The sequence below is a fragment of the Chanos chanos genome, chromosome 1 (assembly GCF_902362185.1).
Source record: "Chanos chanos chromosome 1, fChaCha1.1, whole genome shotgun sequence".
Lineage (NCBI taxonomy): Eukaryota > Metazoa > Chordata > Actinopteri > Gonorynchiformes > Chanidae > Chanos > Chanos chanos.
Window position 1 is genome coordinate 20075190 of NC_044495.1, and position 19478 is coordinate 20094667.

The following is a 19478-nucleotide window of genomic DNA, read 5'->3' on the forward strand; positions in this document are numbered from 1 at the left end:
CAGTTTAATTTCTGCAGAATATAAGGCACCATACACAATTAAACTGCTTTCCAACTAAACAGTGAAAAACACAGAAAAAATAAATGATTAAATAAGCATGACAGATTAATCCAGTAATTTATGGTTAATAAGTTGACATAAGCTAAAATAGACAAGTAAACTATAAAGGAAAACTCATAGTACTTGCAATGTAAGCCAAAGTGCTTGCATGACTTCAAAATTCCTCAACACCGACAATATATTCCTTAAGTAGAAGAAAGAGTCAACGTGCAGTTTTAAGAATTCTGACGCATATTAAACAACTGTCCTTAGGGGTCCAACAATATTTGTGTGAGTGAAAACGTCTCGCAGGCGGTGCGAGTAATCGAATGAGCAGCGCGCCGGTCCTGAAAGTGCAATTGACAACCCCATGAAAGCCATCTGTCCCAGCTGGATGCGTATAACAGAGCAGAGCAGGAGATTACGTCTGCAGAGAGAGAGAGACAGAGAGAGAGAGAGAGAGACAGAGAGAGAGAGAGAGATCACTATGCACTCCACACGCTAGTAAGACTGTTGCAGCAAGCACGCACAGTGCGGTTTTTTCTAGGAAGTTTCCAAAAGGATTCTTTATTTACTTACTACCTTAATGTCGGCACTGCTGAGTATTTCGACACCGATGCTATGGTTACCTTTATTACGGTACGTACTGTTTGTTGTTTCGACTTTCAACTTGCTTTATATCGTTTATTGTGGGAATCTGGTGAGATTCTGATTGACAGATTTGGCACCGCAGAATTTCAGTGACTTGATGTTAGAATTCGAGGTGCGTGAGGCAAACTATATGCTGCGATGGCAAATTATTCCAAACCATTTGTCATACATTTAAAGAGGACACACTTTACAGTTTTGCGGCTTGGAAAAGTTTTGCAGCACAGAAAGGAGTTGCGCATTTGACATGTCAGGATGTGAATACTTAAGAACAGTGCTTTAAAAATGTGTTCATGGTGTACTGAATTTTTTTTTTACGTAACGTGTTATTTTACAGCAGTAATATTGGGCTACTGAAGCAGTAATTGGAACTTATGGTACAGGCCGATTTTGAGAAGAATGTGAAATGCTATGCGTTGCGCACTGCCTCGGGGGGAACTGAAAACCAGTATGGGCAAATTCAGTTCTTACCTTACCCGGAGTGCACTCCTTCTGTAGTTACAAAACAACCGACTGTAGGGCTGAAGTACATTTACCCCGCAAAGTGCCTCTAATCACAGTACTCTAAGAATATGCTTTTGCTGGACACCTAAGTTAAAGAAACAGAATTGGTCTGAATTCATTATCTGTTTGTGAAATTTGTAGGCCTGTACATGTAAACCGTAGATTCTGTGCAACTGATATGTAAAGCACAAAGCCTATTTAAAAGATTTTCTCATTTCTACTCAGAAGACATGACGCACTAGATGCGCATATATGGACAGCTCAGACAGTGGATCTGAGAGGTTTGGATAATTACAACTGTGAACTAACTGTGACAAGAATTGCTTGAGAAAGTGAGAGCTTCATGTTGTGCTGTATATGCGCCCCTACTATCTATCCAGCACAGACAGACAATCTCTAAGATTACTCACACAAATCTGTAGTGTAGTTGAGATTACCAAACGCTCTCAATTTTTCTACTTTCTTTCCTTTATATTTCTTGTTTTTACGCGATAAACCTATAGGACCACTTTGGCTTGTACCGAATGCACTTTCGTAACCATGTTAAAAGAGTCATTTTGTGCAAAGATCATTTTCGAACTTTGGTTTAACTGAGTACAAAATATATTACAAATACCGGTCTTTGGGTTAGATTCAACATCACGCTGCTATCTTCTCGTAAAGGGAGATCTTGTAGAAAGTCTTGTGGTCTTGTGCAGACTTGCTTCTTACAGAGGCATCTGTCAAATAATGGATTTGACAGAAGTCGGAGAGCGCATCTGCCGACTGGAATTAGTGCCACGGTAATTCAGGAGAATGGGGGGCCTCGATCGGCGACGATGTTACACTTTACCCACAGGACCAGGATGTAGTGGCTTGAGTTGTATCCTCTCCAGTCTCCGGGAGTCTCCGGGTAATTACAGTATTACTGTATGATTTAAGTACCTTCGGAATCTTCATTGCCTTTATCTGCTTGGCAGAAACCCTGTTAAATTTCAGCGACAGGACCAAAATGTAATTTACCTGTTAAATCCATGCGCATGTAAATCGTGTAGGTCACTAAATGTCTCAAAGTGTGTGTTAGCACGCGTTAAAAAAGAAAGATGCAGACCCAAAGATGTCCTGTTTGCGCGACAGATATGTTCTCAATGTATGTTTTCATTTTGTAGAAATTATTGATTGCAGATATCTCTGGTGAACCCAATTTAAATTAATTTTAACATTTACTGATCTGAAACTGTACAGTATAGGCCACATAATTTTCTACGCTGGGGCTTTCGGGGCACACTCGGAGAAAGACCTGTAGGATTATCAAAGCATTGGACCAGGCAATCAGATGCCATCTTGAGTACCAATCTGTGGCCGAGATTCAACCAACGTGTAATGGTGCTCATTAGTCAGTCCACAGTATTAGTAATTTTAAAGGGTTCAAATTGAGTTTACTGGTTTTCAGGTTACTCAGTTTGTGAAAGGAAAGTATGTTAACGTTTTCTACGCTACACAACATGCTAAATACAGATTTAGACATAGACATAGCCTACTGAGACCTTCCGCAAAAGTATCCTGCGCTATATGAGAAGCTATTTTAAAGAATTTTCAATCATGAGTTGAGAACGCATATCTCCTCATAAAAATTTTTTAGACTTGTCTCGGTGGCTTTTATTTAAGGCCTGAACATTCTGGATTTCATTAAAAGTCTGTGCGCATCTGAATTCCTTTCTCAAGTGAATCCTTTATAAATCACAGTCAATTTTGGTTCGGACACCATGCCAGCTATGACATTAAGCTCTCTGCAAACCTGATGTAATTTTACGGAATAATGTACCGTGACTATGCTTTATATGAGTTTATATGCAGAAAAGTGGCGAAAAACAACATTTGTGAAAGAAAGCATGACAACTGTACGCAAATGTTTGTTTGTCTAGAAACAAGATAATCAATTGACTTAAGTGATTTGATATGTATCTGTGATCTACAGCTAAACCCAGCATGTGTAAAGAATTATGAAACAGCAATAATGTATCAGAAAACCTGTCATAAACAAATATGAACCTCTTTTACACTCCTGGTTGTCACGATGAAAATCATACATGTAGTTGTTACAAAAATGCCCATAGAAGGTCATTGCATGTTATAAAAGAGTATGAGAAGGATACCCCTGCATATAATAGGCATTAATGCAATATAACTGCATGTTCTGTGATTTTCACACTTATCTTCTTTCCACTATAACTAATCCATTCTCATCAAAAGGTGAATTCAGCTCCATAGCTCTGGTGTTACTGCTTCATGGCATAGTTTAAGATGAACACAGTGAGAGTTCATCACAGAATGTGGATCAGTTACAGAGTCTAAATTCAAACATGGATACCAGCTTGGACCGGCATCACAAACTTATTCTGGTCACCAAGCACTGCATGTGGGAACTTCATGACAATAGCCATATATGGAACTCATTGACCACCAATATTTGGTTGCTGAGGGCAAGTTTCCGTAGATATTCTGGATCTAATTCTGGACTTTGATCATTTCTTGCATAATAATCACACAATAACTTGGCAAGAGACAGGTGCAAGGGTTATGGGAAATGTAGAGATGCTTCCCCTGGGTTATCCTGTATGGAGTTTCTTGTGGTTTTGGGAAACTCATTCCAGATTGATGCTTCAGTTTTTCATCAGAGAACTCTCCGAATGCTGGATTACACCAAGTTATGCATTTCAGCCACTGCCAAAAGAATATTACATAACTTCCTGTGCTAAAGCACATTCATATTTTTGTGCATTAATCAATACAGGCTGAGAGACATTGAAAAAATCACAATGAACATTTTTCAATTATGATCACAACAATTTTATTGTAACTCTGGCAATAATGCAAAACTAGTTAAAATTTTAGAGACACTGTCTGCAGTGTAGCAGTTGCATTCCTGAGGAACTTTGTGACGAGAGATCGTTGTAGATAGGAATGTCCGTGAGTCATCCAAACATAAAAGGCCATCACCCTTAGGGGCAGACAGAAAGTGCCAGACATGTCAAAGCATTTTCAGTGATGAGCTGTTCTAGCCCAAAATGTAGTTCATTATTAATTACTATACAGGCTTTTAGACATTACTAGTAAAGCCTTTGGCCCACATTTTAGCATTTGCCACATCGGCTGGTAGCACATCTTGTATGAAGGAGAGAAGCATAGTAATTTTAGAGGATAACATTCCTTGGAAATCTAAGCTGAAGCTTTCACTGTATTCCACTGGAAACATGGCTTCTATTGTGTCACCACTACTCTTTCTTTCCGTTCAGTCTCCTTGTATCAGGCAAATAACTCTATACCTATGACATCATTTTGTCATCGATAAATCACAAATAACACTTAGTCTGTTTAGAGAGCTTAGGCTACACCAATCGACACCTACTCTTTTTTTCTGACAGCTCTGTCGGTAAGGGAGTGATGCTGAGGACCTAGAGAACAGGAATGGAGCACTGAAACACATCCCTCAGCACTGTTTCAGAGAGAGAAGTTGAAATAGATTTTCTTGTCACTATACCTCTCTGTCTTCTTCTGTTCATAGGTAGTGGGTTTTTTTGTTGTTGTTGCCACAGACATTCGTATAGATTGACTCTGGAATGTTGTTCTGCAACCAACAAAAGAAAGTTCAGAAACAAGCAAATTCAAACTCAGTCTTTCCTGTTCACTGGAATGACATCATAATAACCAGTACTTATGCTTTTACTGAAGCACTTAGTATAATGGCACCTTATAAAAACTGTGTCTGTGCAGATCCTTAACTGTAGTTTACTCAATGTAAAGTCCATGGGCTAAAGTTGTTTTATAGACTGTGAGGGTTTTTTTTCCCAGAGTGCTTTGAGTTTTTTACTGCAGCCTCCACTGAACTGCTGAAGGCAGTTATATTTGGAAACCTCACACTCAGATATCAGAAACTGATCAAGGAGCTTCAGAAAAAGATTCATCATACATGAATCTTTGAGAAATATTTTTCAGTGTGTTCTGTTCTGAATAATATGAAGACACACTCATTGCACACCCATGTACTCCAATACTCTGTGTGTTCTCCACCACTGGTGTTTTCAGATATCACTTTGTAACTGTGAGGATTCTTTAACCAGAATAATGATATAGGCTTTAAGGTAAACAAGGACCTGTTCTGCACCCTTAGTGCACTGAAGAGGAAACTTTCAGATGTGTCTGTGTGTTCCTTTTATTGTGTGGTGCTGACATTCAAAGATGGAGGCTCCTGGAGCCTCAGAAACAGTTTCCATTCCAGGAACACTTTCCTCCACAAGCTTTAATTTGGAATCCTGAGGCGCATACCTCTGAGGGTGGGTCAGGCACATAAATACCATAGAAAATGTCTGAATATTCCTCAAATTATTAATTGACCCAATATCACTAAGAGGCTTTCCTCTCCCTGTTAAATCCCTCTTTCTGGGCCAGTTAGTGTCATGAAATGACATGCAGCATATAGTTTCCAAACTAGATCATTTTTGCTTTGGAGGGTTTGGAATGGGAACTAACTGTTCTGAAGTCAGTGCCCTGTTGCAATAAATCTACCACCATCCACTGTGTGTCCATCACACAATTTAAATATGCTTCAGTTATGACAGTCCTCTTACAGTTGTGTTTATTGTACTCTTGATATCAGCTGTATTAGTTTGTTGGATGGGTAATGGCGAAAGTTTCTCAGCTGACGTTTATTTGCCTTTTAAAGGTATGCTTTCAGATCTGGGACTGTTATCATTACGTGACTAAGCTCTCATCGTCAGAACTTTAAGCCATGGCACCAAGCTGGAATGTCTCTAATAATAGTATTTGACTGAATAGCTGCATTCAAATTCCCACAGTTCAGCCTCTATGTATTCAAACATTTAAATAATTTGAATACATGTATAAATCATTTGTAAAGAGAAACTAAACAGAGGCCATATTGAATAGATTTCAAGTGGCCATAACTGCAAAAGAAATCATCAGGCATTTTTCAGCAGTTTAATGGATAAATATACAGTATGGACCCTACAGTATGGGATGATCAAAACAAAACCAGCATAAATTGATCGTAAGGTGAAGGTTATGAAGAGTCAGTGTAGGGATTCTTTTCAGTAATCCCCCCGTTGTTATCTGCTTTAGTGAGACTAGTGTCGCAAGATCAAGCCATCCTCTCTGTCATGGTGTCTGCAGTACTGCAAAAGATTATGTGGAATGCCACTGTAGATCATATTCAAACATACAAATACACTTTTATGATCATTACAACTTTCTATCATACTATAACATTCACTGTCAGTGTATCAGAAAGTTCTGGTGTCGTGTGTATATTCAGTGTAGAGGAACACTTCTGTGTGAGGTGACTTATGAAAGGACAGATATCAGCTCACACTGCCAGAGAGAGCAGAAAGACAGAAAAAGCTAGAATGCCATAGGTGTGACGCTATAGAACTCACTGACAGAGCCGTCCTCGTGTTTTTGTTCCCTTGATCCTCACAGAGAATCCTGGAATGCTTGCTTTGTTTGTCACCTGTGGGCTGCAGGGTCCGCAGGCTCGAGGGGATCATGAGAAATGATCAGTATCTTGCCAGTCCCTGACAGAATCTTGTTAAACATGTAAAAGAGGAGTTGATCATTGTCACTGGCAGGAGATTGTGGACTTGGTTTTAGCACAGTCATATTGAACCGTTTTAAAAGTGTGTAGGAGACATGATTCTCCTACCCGGACACACCTACAAATGCACATTCTGTACATCACAATTACTCATGGAAAACATACCATTATGCTCCTAAGAGATGGTATTTGAGTTCATGTCAGCACAACAACTAGCAGGACCTCCTCCGTGTTTCTGAGCATGACTTACAACTTAACAGGAAAAGCTCATCTTTAGGACAACATATAATGCCTACACGCCCTGCGGAACATCTGTCAAAGTCCTTTGATTGGAATACATGTATGAACTTGATCTTGAAAAGATTTCAAACACCCTCGGTCAGGGCTAGGTTTTGCATTATTCACTGGGTCTATGAAAGAGCATTCTTTTCTGTCCTCTGTTGTGGGGCTGGTCAGAGTCTAATGGGCTTGGGAGGGGGGTCTCTCTCTCTCTCTCTCTCTCTCTCCCCTTTACGGAAACATCTGGGCTCCACTGGACAGCATTAGGATTTAGGTGCTCTTCAATTAAAAATTCTGGTTGGATTCCTACTTCTGGAATATCACCTTTTATGCCCTTCTAAGTATCCTGAGCCCATCAGTTGAGTTAGCAGTACAGAACAAAATGTATTTGGTCAAGGTGTCACATCCAATGTCCTGATGCCATCAGATCGGTCAAAGCTGGTGTGATATTGGCTGAATTTGGATTTCTTTTTTCTTCATCCAGATAGGCCAAGAACATTTTGACATGTTAATATGATTTTGAGGGAGATGTCACCATACAGGGAATTATGACTATGGCCAATTAATACATGCTTACATCATCACTATAGACATCCACTGTCAACTCAGGCACGCTAACCATGCAAAAAAATATTTTCAGCTATTTTAATTTCCCATTTTTTAAATATAAAGGCACAGAATACATGGGCTCAAATTTTTAAATGAGAACACAGAGCAACCAAAAAATGAAATGTCTTATTAAATGTTGGTCAAAATAAACTGACAAACAAAATGATACACATCTGTCCTTAAAGAGAACGAAGACAGCTGCTGTGTCTGAAATCATTCACTCATTCACTATTCCCTACTCACTATATAGTATTTGGTACATAGAACACTCACTAGGGGATAAGGGTAGGCAGCTGTTGATACATTTCAGATACTAGTTGGTTGTTATGCTGCTACATAAGATATTCGTAATTATTATGTCTGTCACATAAACAAACAACAGAACATGTGCATCTGATTGGTCTGTAAACACTTGCCAGCTTTCACGACACAGGCCACAATGCATTATGTTCTATGTCTTTCCATGTAGGGTACATCGGTTGTACCCTACTTTTCACGATGCATTGTGGGATACTTTGAGTGCACTATATAGGGTACAACAATTCTCACTGTACATTCGGACAGCACTACAAAATGGCGAGCTCACTATATAGTGTACTACATAGTGAGTAGCGACTGATTGCGGACACAGCGAGTGGCTGCTGTGATGTCATAAAGGATTCTTTAGTGATGGTCAAAGCATGCTGCATGCATCTGTACAACAATAACCACTGTGCAACTTACACTCGGCCCTCCGTATCCGCGGATTCAACCAAGCGCGGAGACAAAATATTCGGAAAAAAAAGAAAAAACATCCAGAAAGTCCCAGAAAACTACACTTGAATTTGTCGCGCCGAGCACTACGCTGAACCCACGCGAATGGAGTGATGTGTTAGGCATACTCTGGTGTAGCCATTTCATTGGTCTCTGTCCACCACTCGTTTTTTAAGCATTGTTGTGTGTGCCCTTTGTTTCTGTGAAAAAATTGCTCCTAAAAAGCAATTAAGAAGTCAAAGCAATCCCTCAAAAGCTAAGAGGGAGCGTAAAGTGCTATCTCTTAGCGAAGAAATCTTAGATCTTTTGAAAAGTGGCATGTCGCTTGCCGAAGTGGGTAGTACGGTCGATAAGAACGAATCGGGAATTCGCACAATAAAGCAGAGAGAAGCTGAAATTGGTGGAAGCGTTAGTGCTGCCTCTACAACGGTAAAAAATGGCCTCTCTGGTTCGTGATAAAAGTGTTTGCAAAGACTGAGCAAGCATTAAGTGTCCAGCTTAAAGAAAATATTTATACTAATATTTTCTATATGTACTTATATTTTTAACATTATTTGTTTTATTCTGTGTATTTCTCTTTCAGGTCATTAAATGGAAACAATCTGTTAGTGCTGAAGGGGAAATGTTACGTCGTTGCTGACGTGTACTATGTAGTTAGGCCTAGGATGGTTGTGTCTGTATTGAACATGTAAACTTTTTTTTCTTGTCATTATTCCCTAAACAATACAGTATAACAACTATTTACATAGCATTTACATTGTATTAGGTATTATGAGTAATGTAGAGATGAGGATGTGCGTGGGTTAAATGCAAATACTACACCATTTTATATAAGGGACTTGAGCGTCCATGGATTCTGGTATCCCCTGGGGGTCCTGGAACCAATCCCCTGTGGATACGGAGGGACGACTGTATTTTCATTTCCCAGTAAGAAGACACGCATCAGTTTTATTGACTTCCCCCATTTCCTCATTCATGACTTAATAATAACTTACTCTGTCTCTAGCAATCATGTCATAGTTAATAAAAGGAAGTCGAAAACTGACACCCTATAGAGAGCATTAGGTGTACAGTTTCTGATATACAGCATCCCTATGTTTGACTCTGCCAGGTAACTGTTTTAATGTAGTTGTTCTGCATACGATGGCTCCTATTTGCTTTCCAGCCTCTTCTGCTTCACTTTGCTGGCCCAGCAGCACCAGTACCATGTGTCTTTTAACATTCTCAGGGTTTAATATATTTCTTTGTAGCTTCAGTTCATTGCTCTGAACTATTCTTCAGATAGTGTCACCAGGAATGACTGAGTGCTGACTTGAAATCAAACGTGTCCAATGTGTCTTTGCAGCTTGCAATGCGCATAAGCTGCGTCATTCTCATATGTTTTGTATGAGCATTATTACCGGACAGTTTGACCGACAAGTTTTTAATCTATAGTTTTTTTTGTAAATTTTACCAGGCAAAAACCGGTAATTACCGGTTATATATATGTAAAATCTCCTCTGTGAAAAATGTACTTCATATTATCTTATTTATGGAACGTCTGTGTTTCACTGCTGGAACATCCCTGTTGCTAGTGCTGAAAGTTGTGATACACAGCTGTTATTGTCAGTACTGTGAGTTTCTGACTGTGCTGAGGGGCACAGGGAGGAGGTTTGGTGTCAGAGGGCCCCATGCTAATCCTACAGCAATCCTCTGAGGAGTTAAAGGCTCAGGAGCCATAAGCCTCCTTGCTCAGTCTTAGGTGATGTGCGTAGGTGGTGATGAACACCCCACACTGAGGCCACTGACACAGTGTTGTCAGAGCTTAACACCACACCTGCTGCACATAGAGAAGGGTTTTGGCCGGGAATCAAAGTATATATATTATGTCATGACATATATGTATGTATGATTGTATGAATGTATATGTATGTATGTATGTATGTATGTATGTGTGCATATATTTATGTCATGTATGCATGTATGTATGTATGTGCACATGTATGTATGCATATATGTATAAATGCATGTATGTATGTGTATAAGTATGAATGTAAGTGTGTGTGTGTGCACACGCGTGTGTGTTTATGTATGTATGTATTCATGCATGCATGATGCGTGTATATTTGAATGCATGTATGTTTGTATGAGTGTAGCATACTGTTGCCAATTCAGTACATCCAATATTCTAACACAAATGCTGTTTATACTGATAGCTGTAGAAAATTGGGGGAAATGAAGTTAAAGGCATGGAGTAACAGGCAAGCAAAGCTTTCTTGCTGACAGAACTGTCTACACTGTTCTGAGACCAGTTGCTCTGTCCAATAGGAAGGAGATGCGCAAACGTGTATAAGGCCTAATCCTGGGATAGTACGGAGCCATGTACTGAGTGCTCTAAACCAGTTAAAGAAGATCAAGGAGCAGCTTTTAACACCTAATGCTACTGTGTCCTGGAATAAGAGTTCACTGCAAAACTACTCCTCTTGCTTCCTTTGATTGTACACACTTATCAGCCAGGGTTTTCTAGAAATGTCGTGTCTTATCACGTAACCCGAGAGAGAAGACTTTGTAAAAATAATTTTCCCAGTGTAGACATAAAAGCCCCAAACAGTTATAAATTGATATCACAAGATTCAGGTTATATAAAAAGCTAACTTGATAAGTAATTCCTCTTTGGTTAGATGAAGATAATTGCAGGAGGACACTCTCTTAGAGGCTATTGTATATAAATGAAAGGAATTTCTTGATAGCTTGTGCCCAATGGTGGTCACTGAAGTAATTTACTTCTTAAAGGCTGTCGGCAAAGTGCCTAAGAGCTCCCTAACAATGTTCTTGTGTTTGTAAAGAACCACAAAGCATTCAGTTAGGAGGGTGGGTGCATTCTTCCCTCACCACTTCCATTTTTTGCTGCTTGAGTCCAGTGGGATGCAGTAGAGGAGTAAACAGATCCCAGAGTGTTTTAAGAACAGTGTCCTTCTGATCTTCCGTGGATCATTTCACTCCTGCAGCCATTTTACCCCCATGCATGTGACAGTCTGATTGCCTTTCTATGTGCTGTGCATGTTATTCATTGCATAATATCCACTGCTCGCTGTATTTTAAGCTTTATCATACAGGGCTGGCATGCCTCGGAGTGCTGTATAGTGACGAAGTAAAGAGAGTTCAACTGCAGGCTGAGATCAAATGCTAAAAGAGGAAAATGTCTCTCTTTGAGCGTTGGCATGAAAGGAGCCTGTCTGTGACAAACAAGATGTGTTTTTTTGATAATGTGTGTTCACTGGGGACAAGGGAAGCCAATTGTTGTTTCATTTTGTCTTATAATGAGACAACATGTGGTTATTCCACAGGTTCAATATACTACAGTGCCTACTTCCAACCCAGTTTAAAAGGATTAGGGCCAGAGCAAATTTGGGCCCTTTCAGATAAAGAAGCAGGAGCCCATTGGTTGGCATGTCAGCTGACCTGGCTAATCACTTGAACCAATGAGACCTCTCATACCAGGCTCTTAAAACAGTCTGGGATGGTCTGGCGGAGAGGTAGCTGGAGGAAAGGCTTGCCAAACACAGCCCCAGCTCTGTCTCCTTTAACTATATTTCATTTGGATAGAATGATTAGTGCCATCCTTATGGAATCAACAAGTGGTCATTATGAATGACTAATATTCTTTTAACAGCCATGTTGTGCCCATTCAGACTTCAAAAGGTAGAACGCCCTTGATTGTATTTCAAACATGACATTAAAGTCCACAGTGACTGAGTAGAAGTTGATGGGGCTTAGGAAAAGTTTTACGAGCACTTTCACTACTGAGACAAATTGTGAGAGTCAGTGGGGTTTACAAAGGCTTGCAGCTGGTGTTAATTTCTAAGGAAACAAAGCTTTTTGTTTGGTTTTGGTTGATCAAGGCAGGTTTGGATATGCTAAGATATTTATTATGAGAATTCATTTACTAAGATTGGTAGCATCAATGAATAACTAATAGTCTAAAGAAATATGGATGTTTAAGTTCAATTAAGAAATGCATTGTAGTCTAATTTCAGTCTGAGAATCTGATGTCAGCGAAAACAAGTTATTACACTGCAACCAGGAGCTGCCAGAAATAGTACATATTTGACATATATTTCCTCAAATCATAGAAGGTGAAAAATTTGTGTTTTTGATCTATTTTAACTTTTTTGGGTAATTCGAGCTTTTAACTGTGAAGTTCCTTGAGCTACAGCATTCATTTCCACAAACTGAGGCAGATGACACAACACCAGCCAATCAACAATAGTATTCTTACTTCAAGCCCATTTTGGCATAAAAACACTTAGCAGCTAGCTGTTTATGTATTAGACATGATAGAGTGAAAGTGCTGAACTGTCATAGGTCTAGGAATGTAATAAACAGGATCTTTTAAAGACAATCTGCTGATCCCAAAATTCAGGGCGTAATCTAAAATTTGAAGGGTTTTTTGCAGTTTAGTCATGTGTTGTGGTTGGTCAATGCTGTACTGAAGTTTTTGTCCATTTTCAATTCAGAGAGAAATCAGTCAGAGAAATACATACCATGGTAATGTAGTTTCTCCAGATGACCTGTGTTGTGCAGACTTGTTTTTGATACCTGTGCCAAATTCTAATTTCCTAAATTTATGCAGCTGAGGGACAGACAAATGAAACATGACATGAATAACATGGGTTTCATGTGTTGTTTTATCAGTTTGTTTATCTGGGTTTCCTTATCTGAGTGAGTCTGTAGAGTGTATTGTTGGTATAATTTATTTTATAATATTATATTACCTTATCATACACTCTTATCTTATTACATTCCTATTTGTGTAAGAGCAGACAGGCCTGTCGAGTACTCTAATCAAGAGTTGCTGCACTTAAGGAGAGAGAGTGAAGTACTTTGAGAGCAGCAATTTTTTGTCTAAAGATGATCTCTTCAGATATGGTTTACAAAGGTTATAGTGTGCATTTCATTGTATGGATAGTCTAAGCTTAGATTTGTGTGGAGAGCATTGACATTTCCACCACATTAGCCATTAGCAGATAATGTACCTGACCCTATGTGAGCAAGTGCAGTTTTGAAAGTGTGCAAGACACATACAAACATAGCCAAGCATTTGATCGCACTTAAGAGGATAAAAAAGATTATCTGCTCAAACCTGATCTAAAGTCATTCCAAGTAAATTTCCAACTTGTATTTGCCTGAATGATGCTTACTGTTCGCAGCAAGGAGAAGAGCTTACTGTAGAGGAATCTTTTTATGTTTTTTCATACCAGGCTGCTCCCTTGAGACTAAAGTGAGTGCATTAGATTTATCACAGTGAGGGGTATAATGGAGATGGAGCACAGATTTCAAATAACAGATAGGTGCCTGACATAAAAAAAAAAAAAAATCTTGTTTATTTCGCTGTACAACAAACTACAGCATGTGATCCTGGTTACAGTCAGTTTGTTTATTTGTTCAATCTTGCTGAAACTGTACAGCAAACTGACAATCAGAACCAGAGCTTTGGCCTTAGCCTTGGCATATTCCTGTAATATATTCATCTGAATGGTTCTGTTATGTTTTTCCTTGAATCAAATTTGATGAGTGCTTAGTCATTGGCTTATGGGTTTACATTCTCTTTTGCAGCACAGATTTCTTCCAAATGAATGTCAAATGGAGGCCTCTCATGTTTACATTACTGCCTCACCGGCTTAAGATGCTAGAATTATTTTGGCATGACCTGTAGTGTAGTTTCATTTTCTCAAAACAAATTTTTGCGCCGTGGTCATAAAAACACTTCATTATTGGAAAAATGTTTTATTTGGATGAACTACTACCTTGGACTTTTAGACATGATTGGCACTTGATGTTCCCTCAACCTGTTTTTTTTTTTTTTTTTTTGTTAGAGTGACTTTTGAGATCATCTGACTTTCTTTATCCTGTAATCAAACTCCAAAGGGCATAGAATCAGAATGCCATTTTGATTGACTCACTTTTGACGCATTAAGCTCCACCGATTATGTCTGGATTTCAAATAGATCCTCACAGCGTTTCCCATTTGTTTTCTCTTAAATTTACATGATATTTGCTGTAATGTGCTGGATAGCAGGCTGTTCCCTGTCCACCATAGATGCTTAACAGGTCAGTGATAATTTGAAAGTGAAAAACTTTCATTGATGAGGGCAGACACTATTCCAAACCCATTTTCTATGCCATTGCCTGAAAGGTGACTTTGACTTGCAATGCTCTTTCTCTTTTCCAGTGACTGCCCGTGATTGTAACGCAGTGGTCATTTTGTCAGTGACAGCCCTGCCAAAAAACGAAATTAGCCGTGGTTATTGACTGCTAATGAGGTGGTGGCGTGTGATTATCTCTGTGTCCTCTGTCTGTCACATTCATTCACCCTGCAGATACTCTGCTCAAGGACTTCAACATTGCCTGACAACAGCAAATTCTACACAATGACTGTTTTTCTCTCTCTTTGTCACTTAGCCTTTGATTTTGTACAGTGACAGCAGGGGACTAATTTGAAAGAATACAAACTGTAGAAATGTGTGGCCTCATTATCTTAGCCTCTGGACAGTTGGTTCAGAGGTCATATTCACACTCTATCAACACTTTGACATGATTAGCTAGCTAACTACATGCTAAATAATATAACCCCTCCCCTCCCCCTTGTCGCCAAAGTCACAGACATTACTTAAACTGAAGCAAAGATAAAAAAAAAAAAAAAACATTTAGACATCACGCCAACTTGTAGAATGACTCAGGTTCCTAGTTAACTGATACAGAAGACAGAGCACAGTTCAAAATGTAATAATTTATGTAACAACCATAACAAATTTCAGGGATTCTGCTGTCCCTCGTGTTTTCTAGCTCCAGGATGTAGCGCCGGCAACATGACTGGTCCTCTCTATCCACACGGTGCTCCTCTCTTCACGCCGTAAATCAGCAGACTGGTATTTCAGGAGGCTGAGGCATGTGCTGGAGGAAAGCAAACACATGGGGAAAAGCTGGGGCCCAAAGAGAGTCTATTTATTTTCACTAGCCACCAGTGTGGCCCTGAGTCTGCCCATTCTCTCTTTGTGCCAAGGATCCCTTTGATCTGCTCGTTTTAGCCATGTCTGCCTGCAACACTTCTGTCTCACCCTGTTAAGATCATCATTAGTCTAAAGCCCACACATTTGAACTCATTTTTAGAATTCTGGAGTTCAGCGGTTTTGACTTTTTCTTTCAAATGATAAACTCTATCGTTTACATCCTGACGTACATTTTCTCCACATTTTAGAACTGTTAGAACTTTTAAGTTGCATCTCTTAGACACCGGGCCACTATAGTGTCATGTAGGTCTTAACATTAAAACTGGATTATTGAAACTGGAATCTTACAACTATAAAAAAGAGTGCTCTCTTAAACTTAGAAGACCACCAAGCTAAAAACCTTTGCTTACATCAGTCCTTGTAGTACCCTTCAATATGGTATAAAACTTATGAAATGTATAAAACTATATGAAACATTATTGCTTCATGTTGCACACAGTCTTCATAAGTGGAAGCTAAACAAGAGTCATGTCATGAAGCAGGGACAGTAGAGGGTGACGTATCTGTCTCCCTGTATTTCATTCTGTTGCATATAGAGCATCCCTCTTCAACATCTTCATCTGAAGTCTCTTAAATCTTTGAGTTTTCACCCTGTTGAACATGCTTTGTTGTCACCGCAATTTGAAAGATGAACTGCTCCTCCCTCTGATAGTTTATATCTTTTGTGTGAGGGAAGTTTCCTACACTCAGGAGGTATCTTTAAGGGGAATTGTGTACTCCAGAAAATTCCATTCGTGAGGCCTCAGGCTGTGGCATGAAGCAGAATATACACGGGGGAAATGGATGGACCATGGGGTTCAGTGAATCAGCAGAGGGGGGCCTGTGGTTTCTTAACGCTTTGCTGTATAGACATAAGCACGTTGCCTCCCCAGACCTCCATTCCACATGACCTCAGTCATAATGATAACCTCCACACCCTCTCTCTATAACTCTGTCCCACAATGCACTGAACAGGTTCCTGCTGTGCATCTGTATTGTCTCATGGCACAGACCGGGATATATATGTTTCCCAAGGAGTATTGGTTTTATATGGCCAAAAATGTGTATGCGGAAAGGAAGACATGATCATCCAGAATTAGTATTTAAGTTAATGACTTGATTATTGATTATTTCTTTGTTTAACTGAAGACAGAGATGGAAAGACAGACAGACAGACAGAGAAAGAGACAGACAGATAGATAGATAGATAGATAGATAGATAGATAGATAGATAGATAGATAGATAGATAGATAGATAGATAGATAGATAGATAGATTAAGCTGGAGTCAACTCTGTGAACTGGGTTTCCGTGGTGACTAATGATGTTTTGTCTCACCACAGATCTTACAGGTGAATCTAGTGATGTCCATCCTGCTGTACGTGATGTTCCTCGCGTACCTCTACGGTATACAGGCAACCACCATGCAGAAACAGCAGCGGCCCACTCAGGACCCAATCAACACGCTCATCATAAAACTGCTACAAGCTGACATCAGTCACAGTCGACAGAAGCAAGAAGAGGGTCCAGAGATGCTCCAGCCGTTCAGCCCTGTCATCTCTGACAACATCGATGACCTTGTGCAGAGACAGAGCTCCGTCTACCAACCAGTGATGGACATCTCATCAGAGCTTTTGAAACAGCAAAAGCGTTACAACTCACCACGGGTTCTGCTTAGCGATAGGCTGCCCTTGCAGCCACCACCCCTTTACCTCATTGATGACTATGTTGGCAACTCGGACTCGGCCAATAAGACACGCAAGAAGCGCTATGCTGAGCACAAGAGCTACCGAGGGGAATATTCAGTATGTGATAGCGAGAGCAAATGGGTGACAGATAAAACCACTGCAGTGGACATCCGGGGACATCAGGTGACTGTGTTGGGGATGATAACCACAGGACAGCAAAGGGTCAAGCAGTACTTTTACGAGACCCGTTGTCGGACTGCCAAGCCCTTCAAGAGCGGCTGCCGAGGTATCGATGACAAGCACTGGAATTCCCAGTGTAAGACAACACAGACATACGTGCGTGCTCTCACCCAGGACAAATCAGCCGTGGGGTGGCGCTGGATCAGGATAGACACGTCGTGTGTATGTGCACTCTCCCGCAAACATCGCAGGACATAGAAAATAATGCCCCCCCCCCCCCAAAAAAAAACAGACCCACAACCGACTGAGCAACCACTCCATTTCCTTTTATTCTTATTTTCTTGAGAAAGGAGGCTGTAAATATATAAATATAAATTATTATTTAAGTTAAATGAAATGCATGTAGTTTATACATGTCTATATATAATGTCTAAAACTATTTGTGTTATTTATTGAAGACTTCAAGGAAAATCTTACATAAAGAATAACTTTCAAATGTATGAGATACCTACAATGCCACTAAGCTAGAGGGACATTACATGGGGAAACTATGTGCCTTGCTCACACGTCTGTACTACTCACGGAGAACAAATCACTTCTTCATATCTGGACCATGAGATCAGCTACAATGAAAATCCTAACAATCATATCCACAATCCCAACAGTATTGCTCACGAAACTCAATATATGCTACTGATACTGTGCCCACAGTATACCCTCCTCTTGTTTTTCTTCAAAAGATTGACTGTACAGAAATATATACTGACATATACATGTGTATCACCAAAAATGCATGGAATTCCTAATATATATATATATATATATATATATACATATATTTTTCTATCACTGATGGTTTAGTGTACCCTGAGTAACACATGTAGGTATACAGAACATTATTCCTGGTGTGCACCTATAGGAAAAAAATTCAGGACAACCATAACCACCTTTTTCACTGGAAATGATGGAACTCCACAAGCAATCAGTACAGTAATGAAAACACTATTTGTCATACTGCACCAACATAAGAGTTCTACTTGTCTTTGTAATCTAGATAAGATTTTAGTTGGAGTAGAAATAATCGTAGACTTAGAGATTAAAAGTGAAAAAGCAGGGGGTAGGAGCTCAAAAACAAACAAAATGATGAGACATAGTCAAAAAGTAAACAATTGGGGCAAAGACTGCTGACAGATCACTTTTAATGGTAATGAATCAAATGCAGTCATCAGGGACCATACTTAACCAATGAGATAGCTGTAATAAACAGAGAGGACTGTACTAAACAACAGGGACTCTAGTAAACACAGATTGTAGTAAGCATTCATGCCTGAGCATAGTGTACTGAAGGGACTATAGCAGACAGATGGGACTGTAGAAAGCAATAGGGACTTAAGTAAACAGAGGGTACTATGATAGCAATACAACACTGGCCTCCAAAATCTGATGTAGTGGCAGCATGTGTGCCCTAAAGCACCAGTCTGCTTCTGATTAGCCCTGAATAAAGATTCTCAGTAAAGACAGCAACCCTCCTGAGCTGCCCCTCCCCCTGCCTTTAAGTAGATCCCTCCCAGTCAAATCAGATCGCCAGTCAAGTCTGTCCATCATGCCAATACATTGGCACCCCCGCCCCCCCAGATCATACTAAATGTTTGTCGTTATCCACAGATGCGCATATATGTTCCCCATATTTCTTTACGATAGGACAAGAATATCAGGGCAACTGAAAGAAGACTGAAACGTGCCATTGTAAATGACACTGTAGTCTTACAGAGGAGAAAAGCTGCCTTAAGATGATGTATATACGTGCAGAGCTGGGCTTTGAACACGTAATCTCCTCTCTAAGAGGGTTTCCCTCTTGCCAGGCTCATCTTAGGAGATAAGTATTTCGCCAGTGCCCTGGAGATATAAAAAGGTCTAGTTTATATAAGTAGCCCTCTTCTCTATGTATGGTGCTCTCCAGCAGTGACAGACAAAGAGCTTGCAGTACATGAGGCTGAAATTATAGGGTAGTTATTTTGAGTTTCTGTGGCACATTTGGCTCTACCCATAAAGGACAGATGGACTGTAAGGACTTTGGCGTGCTGTATATATCAGTAGTTTAAGTGCAAAATGTTTCCCTACTCTTGGGTTCTATTCTCAAGGGCACATAAGATGAAAGCAG

General features: G+C 39.8%; 1 protein-coding gene across 1 annotated transcript; it reads left to right on the plus strand.

Annotated features, from left to right (window-relative positions):
- The first annotated feature begins 621 nt into the window (after positions 1-621).
- On the plus strand, positions 622-17575 carry ntf3 (neurotrophin 3). Its single transcript, XM_030782988.1, has 2 exons — positions 622-678; positions 16793-17575. The coding sequence occupies exons 1-2, from the start codon at positions 661-663 to the stop codon at positions 17573-17575; spliced, it is 801 nt and encodes a 266-aa protein (XP_030638848.1). The 5' UTR covers positions 622-660.
- Positions 17576-19478: the final 1903 nt, after the last annotated feature.